This window comes from Microtus pennsylvanicus, chromosome 3 (genome assembly GCF_037038515.1).
Source record: "Microtus pennsylvanicus isolate mMicPen1 chromosome 3, mMicPen1.hap1, whole genome shotgun sequence".
In the NCBI taxonomy this organism is placed as follows: domain Eukaryota; kingdom Metazoa; phylum Chordata; class Mammalia; order Rodentia; family Cricetidae; genus Microtus; species Microtus pennsylvanicus.
The window spans coordinates 40,752,045-40,764,479 of NC_134581.1; the positions used below are offsets into that span (position 1 = coordinate 40,752,045).

The 12,435-nt window shown below is 41.6% G+C and overlaps 1 protein-coding gene across 7 annotated transcripts in view; it reads right to left on the reverse strand.

Annotated features, from left to right (window-relative positions):
- The window catches only part of Myo6 (myosin VI), a 133,629-nt gene that overhangs the window by 37,077 nt on the left and 84,117 nt on the right, over positions 1-12,435 (reverse strand). For 6 of the 7 annotated variants that reach the window (XM_075965125.1, XM_075965124.1, XM_075965123.1 and 3 more), the window contains exons 13-18: positions 9,696-9,853; positions 8,369-8,460; positions 6,972-7,044; positions 4,575-4,702; positions 1,474-1,569; positions 1,058-1,231 (exon numbers count right to left, since the gene is read on the reverse strand). In XM_075965125.1, the coding sequence (XP_075821240.1) occupies positions 1,058-1,231; positions 1,474-1,569; positions 4,575-4,702; positions 6,972-7,044; positions 8,369-8,460; positions 9,696-9,853 (721 nt within the window). Of the gene's footprint in view, positions 1-632; positions 723-1,057; positions 1,232-1,473; positions 1,570-4,574; positions 4,703-6,971; positions 7,045-8,368; positions 8,461-9,695; positions 9,854-12,435 lie in introns of all 7 variants that reach the window. The other variant, XR_012909986.1, reaches the window with a different exon arrangement.

The following is a 12,435-nucleotide window of genomic DNA, read 5'->3' on the forward strand; positions in this document are numbered from 1 at the left end:
GAAAATAATTTTATGCTTAGGTTCACCACACATAAGGAACTGTAGTAAAGGGTCACAGCATTAGGAAGGTTGAAAACCACTGCTTTATAGAAATACTGTTCTTAATTATATCACTCTTAATATTGAAAGTATGCATTTCAAAAGGCAAAATGCAGTTTTATAGGAAATACAATGATACTTACTGAAAATATATAGAAAATTTAATTATATTTCTTTGTTCTATACATTACAATTATTTATTAAAGGGTTTTTAATTTTTATACCTATGCAATAAATATAAGCAATATTGAACAAAAATTTCAAGCAATTGGTAGCATTCTATCACTAAAACACACCTTGTTTTAAAACATTCCTTGTTAGATTTTAAAGAATTCATTTCTGATTCAAAATTAATAAAATAAATTATTCTTTAACATGAGATAAGCGAATTGAAGAGCCTGCCACCCCAGAGCGCTTCTCTTTTATAGAAGTTATCCAAAGCTTTAACTAAAGTTTACTGTAACACACATGCCCATGATGCCGTGAGAGGAAATGCGTTGACAATGAATCACAAGCTGAACCGTGAACTTGAGACGGGCACTTTAACATAGCAGCCATGCTGTGCACAGAAGTCTGTGAAGGTGATCATTTACCTGAAGCCCCGGATGTGCCTGCTTTTCCTCTCAACTCACCTAGTCCTCTCTAGCCATCCCGAGCTGAACTACTGGAGCTAAACAAAACTGCTGAATGAGGAAGGAAACAGAAAACACGTGGGAAAGAGAAGATTGCAGGTCACCCAGGCAGTATGCAGAAGACCATTAGGAGGATTAATCAGATAGGCTGTGTGCAAACACAGTCTGAAAATATAAGCCTTTCTGTATACTCCGTTACTACAACCACAATTAGATCGTACATACAAGCGTTGATAAGGCAGGGTTGTCTCTTGAGACACGCCAGTGGCACTTCTGTCATCTACATTATCCATGTCACAATACGAAACAATGGTTTTTATTTGAAATACAACCCAAACACACAGCAAAAACCAAAAACCCTTCAATGAGTTATTTAGCACAAATACCTTAAACTTGTTTCCCACGCTGATGAAGCTGAGTTTTCCTGCCTTTTGTTTTGTATCTTTGCTGTTATTGGTGGATGATTCGAATAAGGCCCGTATAAACTTATCCCTGGATTCGCAAATCAAGGATTCAAGAGACATATGTAGTGCGTCATTATTTTTCTCCACAAACTGGGTCTGAAAAAAAAATCAAATAAAGTGTTTCCATCTGCCTTGTGATAAACATCCCCTAACTGAGTTCTGTCCTATAGAATTTTCTAAGAAAATGAAAATATTCCCTTTCCCCACTGACCAAGAGAGCCCGCCACTTCAGTGTGGGTATTTCGCACTTTGAGGGTGACTAGCGCATCAAGGAACTGAATTTCAGAAGCTGTTCAGGTTTAAATGCCCAGAGCCTACCCCAGGGCAGTGTGGCTCACCGTCTCGTAGCACACTGCCCCTGCGAAGTGCCGGATGATGAAACCCTCGTCATCTCTCAGGTTCCTGTGAACGGCCAGCTTAGACTTCCTGGGAATCTAAGGGAAGAGTACAGAGAGAAGTCACCGCTTCACCAAAACAGTCAGTCACTTTCCTTAGACAATGCCAGATACAGAGTACCAAAAGTAATAAAAGAATTTCACATTATTCATAATTACACTATTTTTAAACGACAAATACACTTTAAAGTACTTGTGGGATTTACTCGACAGTTGCTTATGCCTTAGTGAAAAAAAATTGTTATAATACCAAAACGTACAAATATTTACACCTGCTCCACAGGAAACATACACACATGCCTTTCACAATAAAACATATACACATGTACAACTCCTACACGCAAAACATACATGCACACTGGCCACACATAAAATATATGTACGCATGCCTGCAACAAACATAGACATATGCATACCTCCTGCACACAAAATATACACTCACATACCTGCCATACAAAAAGCATACACGCATGCATACTTGCCACACACAAAACATATACATGTTCACTTGTCACATATAAAACATATATACATGCATGCCTGTCACGCACAAGACATACAAACATGTATGAATGCCACACATAAAGCATATACACACACCTGCCACACAAAAAATACACACATACATACATGTGTGCCACACACAAAACATATATACATGCATGCCTGCTGCACACAAGACATACATACATGTATGAATGCCACACATAAAACATAAACACACACCTGCCACGCAAAAAAATATACACACATGCGACACACAAAACATATATTCATGCATGAATGCCATACACAAAATATACACATATGGATGAATTCCACATACAAAACAAATACACATTCATGCCTGCCTCACACTAAAACTTGGTTAACAGTGCTTCCTCTCCTTCCAGAGGACTTGAGTGTGGCTTCCGGCACTCATGTCTGGCAGCCCAAAACCATTGCATCTCTATGTGATCTGACATCTTTTTCTGGACTCTGCAGGCGCTACCCTGATGTGCACGTATTCACCCAGGGACACATATAAAAATAAAATCTTTTTAAAAGTAAAAGTTTATTTGAAAGCAAACACCAAACAGAGTTGCAAATTTTCTAAAATTAGCCACCTGCTTCTAAAGCTCAGTCTTCATACTCATCAGAATCAACTCAGGGGATCTAAAGCTCCCTTTCCCCATGGTATTTAGATAGGCTGATCCTGAAGTGTGGCCAGGAAGAAAACCACGAGGTCAGCACAGGACCCTTCTGGTGTCTCAAACCAACCATCCTAACACTCTACACAGTGAGCCCGGAACCACTTCAAGGAAACTATGACATTTTAGGACAGTAGCATTTAACTACAGTATCGCATATTGAATTATTTAAACTTTCCAAACTACTTCCACATATGTGATCACATCTGTCTCTAAAACTAACCCAAGGGGAAGGAGACCATGCCATTTAGAATAGACAGACTAAGCCGCGGACCCGAGGTCAGAGCCCTTAGAACAGAGAACGGGCAATCACTCAGGAGCCAGAATGGAGGTTCTGCTGCTATACCCCCTTGCCTGCCTCCTAAGCCACCAAGCCTCACATGCCACCAAGGCATGCCATCCACCTCCCTCATCTGTCTCTCATCTAGTATAAGGATACTAATAGGATTAAATAAAGTCATTCAAGTAAAAGCACTGGGACAATGCATATAGTGTTCCATGAATGGCCAGCACACTTAGTTCAAAAACCCAGCAAAACTAATGGCCTATGTAAATCAGGATTTATTGCTGTGTTCTTGTTTGTTCTCCCTGAGAAAAGCAGCCAGGCCTCATTCCTGATGCTTGAGCTTGCCGTCTTTAAGTTACACACCTCTGGGATTACGCTGGGCACATTTATACTGGCCGAGATCAGCACTCTTGGTGAGGCAATCATAGACCATACACCAAACAGCCATAAACACACAAGACTGACTACGCAGCTTCAATATTAGCCAAAGTTTTGTCAAGGAGACATATTGTTCTGCTGCCTCCCACCAAAGCACCAGAAGCAGGCTGCCCATTATGCTAACTCCTGGGGACATGTAAGAGCTAATACATGTGGGCTAATAGAAAAGGTGGTTCTGAGGACCAGAACGTGTATTTTTCCAGTAAGCCACTGAATCTATATCCCACTGATGATTTGTCAATTTTTTATTGGATTTTAAATTGTCTTTGCCTCTCTTTTAACATATTAATGGGCTGCAGTAACATTTGGTGTGTATATGCACTGTCATTCTGCTAATAAGGAACACAAATGAGCATCTTTGTGGCCATTCATTTAAGCAGCTTGACTCATCAAAGCAGTGACCACTATACGATTTCACAACTTCAAAACACACACGATGAGTGGATACACTTGCGAACTTGTACCCTAAGCCCTAAGCAACTCTAAGCAGCTTCTCTCGTTTCTTTTTCTGTCTTCTTTTGAGGGAAGTGGGGAGAGCCCTGCTGCTCTTCTCCCTGCCACGAAGCAGCATCTACCTTCATGACTGGAACTCAAGTCAGCAATTCTGTGCTGGTCGGGCTTTGTGCACTCAGGGTGAAGCTACGTCTGCCTTGTCTCAGGAGATGATGGCTGAGTGGAGGGACAAGCACAGTGTTGGAGGAACACAGAACACTGTCTAAACAGCCACAAATGCCAGGGTCACAGAGAACAGCTCCACTTTCACTCCAAAAGGACTCAAGAGCCAATAGCAGTTCAGCAACCTGGGCACTTATGTGTATTGCTGGCTTTGTTTCTTCTTCCCTCTGCACTACCTGATCTTCCGACCAATGCAGTGTCATTTCCCCCCTGGGTGCATGAGCTACCGCACTCAGCTAAAGCTTTACTCTCACAAAGGTGTGTGGACCACATGTGCGCACGCACACACATACTTTTATCACCATCTATAGGAAATGTTTGCTGGTTATAACCTACTTGTTGTAGTTGTTATAATTTTTGACTCTAGCTATTAGCAATATCTGAAATCTAGTGCAGCTATTTGCTTAAAGACTTCTCTTCCCAGTTGAAGCTCCACTTTGGAATGGCACACTCACAGAGAGTCGGAAATGGTCCTTGTGCTTCTGGTGGACCGCTGATGTGAAGTGCTGGTCACTCGGCTGGGGGAGACGATTTTCTTCATCCAGAATATCCAGGATTCCCACCAATTTCACTTCAATTAAATCTATTTCAAGATATCAAAACAGTCATAGTGTGAATCAATACTTTAAAAAATATTTACTCCACTTTGAAAAGCATTTGGAAACAAGGTAAGAGTGAATGATGAACACATTCTATTGAGGGCTGTCTAGAAATGGGAGAGTTTTCATTTCAAATAGAACCTTTTATTTAAAGGTAATATCATAGTTTTTAATACAAGTTTTGGAAAAACAACTTCACAAAGAAGTGACCATTCAGCTCCTGTATCTATGGCCCCAAGAATGTCACAGAGGGGGTGAGGGACTGTAAGAGTCAGAATGCCAGGAAGTCTGCTGTGAAGCTGTCTCTCCTAGAAATGGCTACATAAACAAGACTTGAACAGTAGCAATATCAGCAGATACATTAACAACGTGGAAGGGGGAAATCCTTGTGTGGTTCCATCGCTAGACAAAGAACTACAGACAGCTAATGAGTTCCGGAAGAAGGAGAATTAGCCTCTCCCAGAAGTAAACCCCCTTATTGGGTGTCCAATGCAGAGTAGTCAGCCTTGAAGCAATATATATATATATAACAAAATGGACTAGCAGCTTGTGTGTGTGTGTATGTGTGTGTGTGTGTGTGTGTGTGTGTGTGTGTGTGTGTGTGTGTGTAGATGTACATGTATAACAATAATAAAGAAAAAAGTTTATCAACTTGGAAAAAACATGGAAGAAGTTTCAGGGAAGGTGGTTGGAAGGGTTGGAGGGAGGAAAGGGAAAGGGGAAAGTGATGTAACTACTCCAATCTAAAACATTTTTAATTTTTTTCAAAGAAAGTAACTGATACCATAAGCATTCTTTGTGTACACTAGGGTAACAGTCTAAGGACCCAGAACCTCACCCTTTTCCAGATGACATCTACATTCAAGCTCAAAAATACAGAAGTTTTTGCATACAGAGTTTCTTGATACTATTTTCAAAAACTGATTTTAAAACTTTCAAACATAATTTTTAGTAATGATATATTTTTATGCTCCACCCTTTATGTTGGTTAGATTTTTCTGCCTAACCAAAATAACTATATATTTTAAACATCTTAAATAAAATAATATATATGTATACACACCCACATATATATGTGTGGATGTGGGGGGTTGGAATACAGTTCCAGAATACAGAAAGAGAAATCAAGGTTCCCATTGCATCAAACAGAAAAAGATACCTTTTTGAAATGTGGTGATGAAGGAGGATGAACAAGCTGAACTAAGCTATGCATGAAAGTATCCCAGTAGGGAACTGAATGAGACAGAAGAGGGACAAAGGATCAACAGAGGGGGAGAAACTCCAGCAAGATAAACAACCCCCACAGCCAAGGGTCAGAGGTGAGAAAAGCAGCAGTAGCTAAAGGATACTGAGTAGACCAGGGTAGACCAGGAAAGCCTTTGAAAGGCTACTGTGATATAAAGTGATACGGCTACTATACTGTGTTGTCAAAGTCTAGCATATGAGCTATTGACTGGACTATCAAACTGGGTTTTCAACTCCCAGACTTGCCCAGCACTTGATTTTAGAGATGGGGTGGGAGAGAAAAGAAAGAGGATAGGAGAGAGGGGGATGGCCCGGTGACCTGGGATGGTGGATGACCCGGGACCTGGGTTCAATTCCCAGCACCCACCAGCAGCTTACAACTTTAACTCCAGTCCCAGGGATCAGATGCCCTCTTTTGTCCTCTGTTGACACCAGGCTTGAATGTGGTTCACAGACATACAAGCAGGCAAAACATTCATGCAAATAAATATAAAAAAATAAATAACAGACAAAGGGGTAGCTGGAAGGCAATAGGGTAAGGTTTCTTTATTGACAAACTCAAAGAAAAGCAGAGGTCTTGTTCTATAATAGTATCTAGAGTTAACATGGAATGTCTAAAGTCAACTTGCAACCAGTGAGAGAATCAGCCAGTCCACAGAAGACAGAACCAAGTGACCCAGACAAACCTCACCAAACTAAGTACTTCCTCATAGGAGCTGACATAGTTGTCAGCTTGCCCCCTGAGGAGTGGAGCTCCCCTTACTCAGTTCACAAAACAGCCTTCTAACTAGTAAAATACATATCACAATAAACAGAGATTTTAAGAAAATTTTCAACAATGCTGATCAAAGTGCCTTGCCAGGAAGAGTACTAAAAAGTTGACCTCTCCAAGGTCACAGTCGCAAGTCCTGTAACTAGTGTCTAAACCACAGAACACAGAGATGTTCCCAGGAAAGGCATTCATGGTCTCTCCCATACCCCGCAAAGGCAGAATAACAGTACCCGTACCTATGCAATCCTGATTGTCCACATAATGCACTTCATTAACACCCAGGCCCTCTTTCTGATAGAGTTCTTGCTCCTGTAAATCAAATGTAATAGTCATCAACATGGAAGTACACTGCAACGTAAAATGCCACTGCTGTCATTCCTACACAACAGTTACTGGTTAAAAGGTAAAAATTTTACCCACAGGTATAGCCCTAAATGACTTCCTCAAGATGAAACCAAGTTTGAATGCTTGTAGCCAAACACCGAAATCAGGAAATAGCACAAAACTATAAATGGATGCAGAGACTCCACAGCAAAATAACATAAATAATTTGGAAGAATGGTTACACCAATAATATCTCAATGAAAATATACTCTCTATTTATAAGGTCAGTATCTTCTTAAAATAATTTTTGAAGATTCTTTTATCATATGAGTAGCTTATACACAGAACTTAAGCCAAGTTCTAATATTGCTTTTCCCTCAATGGTTAAATATTTCTCCTCACAACCTATACCAGAGAAGTGTCCTCACATTCTAGAAGGTACTATTAACTTGGACCCAATACGAATTTAAAATTAATGTGTATACTTAAATGACTGTAATAAAAGCAAGCATAAAGATGGTGCACCCTGTTTACATGGTTTCTCTTTCTACATAGAACAATGTAGGGCTGTCTTGGAGAAACTTTCTTGTCCCTCTCTTCTAGCATCTTCAATCAGCACAGCCTGTCTCAGATGGTACAGAGGGAGGAAAACAAAGGCGTTGGTAGAAAAGATTGGAGAAGAAAATAATGAGCCTTTGAACAAATCAATCTATCCAAAGCTAACCTTGCTTGACTAAACTGTAAAAAAATCATAAAATAACTTCTGCTAGTCTATTCTGAACATCCGCCATGCCCAGAGTTACATACTGAGGGAAGAGGAAGGGAGATCCTTCCTGGAGAAGAAATGGCAGCCCATCAAAGACAGCCCACAGAAGGAGAAGAGCCAGAGGTACTCCTGGCCAGCGGCTGCTCAGAATCTCCTGACTGGTGGCTGTGTGGCGCATAGGGAGAGGACGAACCAGTGGCAGAGCCAACAGAAGCAGACACTGAGAGGACAGCAGAGGCCAAGGCCAGAGATGAGAGCAGGCAGCTGTTTAGCAGTGGCAGGAATAGAGATGGCAGATTAGGATGAAAAACACAAGCTGGGCTCACTAAAGAAAGTCACTGGTAAGAAATCACAGACACTCGATTCTGTGAAGCTGTCGACTAATTCCTCCAACGACCCCAAACTTCAGCTGAGCTGCTAGTGCCTGCCGGACCACCAGACCACCCCACACCAGACCCCATCAGTCAGGGTAATTGCAGCATGACTTCCTTGAGATTTAGGCAGTTTAAAGCAGGTCTTAACCTAAGTGATGACGGTACTCACCTCCTTCAGGATCCTTTCATTAAAAAACTGTTGGAGTTTCTCATTGCAATAGTTAATACAAAACTGTTCAAAGCTGTTGTGCTCAAAGTACTCTGAAAACATAAAACCAGAGCAGAGTTGTCACCACCCAACAACGACGTTCACTAACTTATCCCAGGATAAAGTGTAGAAACTCTGTCAATGCTTTGATTTAAAATTGGGTTTGCAAAATACATAAAATTCTTTGTCCTGTGTCAGTCCCCAAAAATGTCCTCAAGACATAGTTTATGTACTATACTCAAAAATACCTTGTTCTGCCAGAACCAAAACGTGTCCAATGACACAAATGTTTATAGTGAAAAATTAAAATGTTAGAAGTCAACTCTCTCTAACATAAATTTCTACAGCATAGGTACTAAAACAACCTAAAGTATAAATGTGATTTAAAATCCTGTGTGCTAGGAGATATTATTCCTGCTTAATCCATACCCAAAAATGTTATGATCATAATTTTTCTTCAAGTTAAGGGTTGGATTATGTCTAGAATCTACAAGACAACAAGTGCAACGGGGGGGGGGGATCAGAAATCTACCAAATATAGTCATATCCTCCGCCTCCCCCTTTCCTTCTTCTTTTCCCTCTCCTCCTGGCCTTCAAATGGGGAGCCTCTCTATTCCACCAAGGTGAACTGAAAACTCTGAACCCTCAAGCCAGGATAAACACTGCCTTCTTTTGCTTCTCCCTGGTGTTGGGTCATAGCAATGGGAAAGGCTAACACGACAGCTTTAGAGAAAACATTTTTATATTTGTAAAAAATATCAAAGCCAAATGTGAGGGCCCACAGTTTTGTTGTGTTCCATCTCGGCTAAAGGTCAGGAAAGTACACACCTATTCTTGCTCCACAAGGATGAACAAGCTGTTCCACCAAAGGCGTGGCTACTGGATGCCCTACTTTTCAAAGGCCAGTCAACAGGATGTTTTGACTTAGGGAGTGGTTACTAGGTGTTCCGAGATGTAAGGAGGTAATTACGATTTATGCTTGCTGGCTCTTTGTACCATGGGAGTCTTGTGCCTACCCCTTCTGTTAGGGGTATATAAGGACTGAGAATATTAAACTTGGGGCTTTTTGGATTTTTTGGCTTTTTGCTTTTGAGCACAGTATTTACTGGAAGCCCTTCCGACTCTATCAGTTGTCTCTTGTCTATTTCGTTCCTCAATTCACATTCCCCTCCTCTGGAACATAGAGACCCATCGGGCAGGACACAACAGGTGTCTCCTCAACATGGGACCTGAAAACGGGGGATTGGAGTGAAGGTCCTGACATACAAATTAAGAAAGGAAATGATACCAAAGCCAGCAATATCCAGGACTCCAATAAAATAGGACGATGTTTCAAAAGGAAAACACTGATTCACTCTGTTGACCACGTGATCAAAAAGATGGCTGTAGACAGTCTTTGCCAGAGCATCGCGGGCATTGTTTGCTTGCTCCACTTTCAGAGGAACCCTAGCGGGGAAAGGAATATTCCAATGAAAAGTCCTTAAAGTGACAGACTGTGACAATAAAGCCAGATACATAAAGTCAAAGTGTATCTGACACATTGGCTATGAGAAACAGCTGCCAAGCTTCCGGTGAACAGGTAGAGTTAAAATAAGCACAAAATTACAAGAGACAAACTAAAACTCTTAATTAAAATTAGACTAAAATATACTATAGGGCAAAAAATGCCTTAAAAACCATTTTAACCTTCATCTACACCCCACTTTATATACTAAAATAATTTTCATATTTCACTTTTCTAATACATGAAACAGATTATGTATAATTCAGGGAAACTTTAAAGTTTGGTAACTTATTTAACAAAAAAATACTGAATCTTAAATTTTGAATTTTCCAATTACTCCTGTATGTAGCAGCTATATGGATGATGACATTCGACACTGTAGACACACATGCAAACTATTTTCCTCAATAAAATTAGAATCTAATAAAAAGAGAATATTGTAGAGGAGAACTTCCAAATGCCAAGCTTGGCCCTAAATACTGAATAAGTACTGGGAAAACACAAAAAAAAATGACCAATTTTTTTAGTATCTTTAGGAATTATTCAAGTACAAGCTGGACGGTGCTGGCGCACACCTTTTATCCCAGCACTGGGGAGGCAGGGGCAGGTGGATCGCTGTGAGTTTGAGGCCAGCCTGGTCTACAGAGTAAGATCCTCTGGTCAGAGTTCTCCTCTGACCTCCACACATGTCCCATGGTACACATACTTCTCCCCATAACACACACAAAATTAATAAAATAAAAATATCAGACAAAGCATCTGGATAGTCAGAGCTGTCAGTGTGACCGCATCTGGGATCAACTACAGCATGAGCTGTGGGCACCCTTCAGGGATTTTACTGGTGAGATTATTTAATCAGGAAGACCCACCCTAAATGGCAGTGATACTAAAACTTAATTCATTGACTAATTCATTAATTTAAAATACTGTATCACATGGAAAAAATGTTTCATAATTTTTGGTTGTTGTTGGGTTTTGAGACAGGGTCTTTCTATGTATCAGGCTGGCCTCATGATGTCATCTTCCTGTCTCAACCCGCCAAATGCTAGGATTACAGGCTTGTGTCTCCGTGCCTGGCTTTGTTTTAACTGTTAAATACTTTTCTGAGTAAGTCACCTGAGCTCATTGCTGCTATATTAAGAAAAGGATAGAGACTTGACTTTTTCCTCAGAAGTAAAGACCTCGCATTACAGTACCTGAGAATGGTAAGCCTAAACGTCAATTTTATTCTACAGTATCCAAAACTAAAATTCACAAAATACACGTTAGTAAGCTAAAACTGTACAATCTTGCACAATCTTAAGTTTTTAAAAGTCTTAGCAGGGGGCTAGCTGAGATCATCAGCATGCATGTACAGGCTGGGTGTGGTGACTGCATCCACGACCCCACTGTGGAGAGTCTCTAGTCCTTAGTGAGCAGCATGTACAGGTGTGGTGACTGCATCTGCAACCCCACTGTGGAGAGAGTCTCTAGGCCTCGCTGAGCAGCATGCACGGGTGTGGTGACTGCATCTGCGACCCCACTGTGGAGAGTCTCTAGTCCTTAGTGAGCAGCATGTACAGGTGTGGTGACTGCATCTGCAACCCCACTGTGGAGAGAGTCTCTAGGCCTCGCTGAGCAGCATGCACGGGTGTGGTAACTGCATCCACAACCCCACTGTGGAAAGAATCTCTAGTCCTTAGTGAGCAGCATGTACAGGTGTGGTGACTGCATCTGCAACCCCACTGTGGAGAGAGTCTCTAGGCCTCGCTGAGCAGCATGCACGGGTGTGGTGACCACATCTGTGACCCCACTGTGGAGAGAGCCTCTCGGCCTCACTGAGCAGCATGCACGGGTGTGGTGACTGCATCTGCAACCCCACTGTGGAGAGAGTCTCTAGGCCTCGCTGAGCAGCATGCACGGGTGTGGTGACCACATCTGTGACCCCACTGTGGAGAGAGTCTCTCGGCCTCACTGAGCAGCCAGCCCAGCCCAATTGATGAGCTCTAGGCTTAATGAGGAACCCTGTTTCAAAAGACGAGGTAGCTAATGATTGAGAAAGGTACCCGCGCCAGCCTCTAGCCTCCACACACACAAGTACACAGGTACCAAGTGCACACACTCTGTACACTGCCGCCCTCACGTGTGCGAAACATCACACTCATACATAACACAACTTGGATAAATACTTCCTGGGGGACAAGAAATTAAAACAAAACTTGCCTAGAGCCTTATTTCTTTCACATGCAACCTCCTCTAAATGCAAAACTAAGTGCAAAGTGCAGCTCTGCTTCCTGGACATTTCATCGACGAATTACACTCAGGAGGAGCGCAAGCACACACCATTTACATGGAAAACCACTTTTGAAGAAAATGATCTCTTGCCTCAAACAATCAGATATTTTAAACCCAACTCACATTTTTACAGCTGTGCCAAAGCAAACCTCCCTTGCCTAATCAATTCCATATTTGTGTCCTGCAGAATATCTGCCAGAAACAGCTCCACGCTGTGCAAACCCCCACTTATTTGCGTGGTGATCTGCAG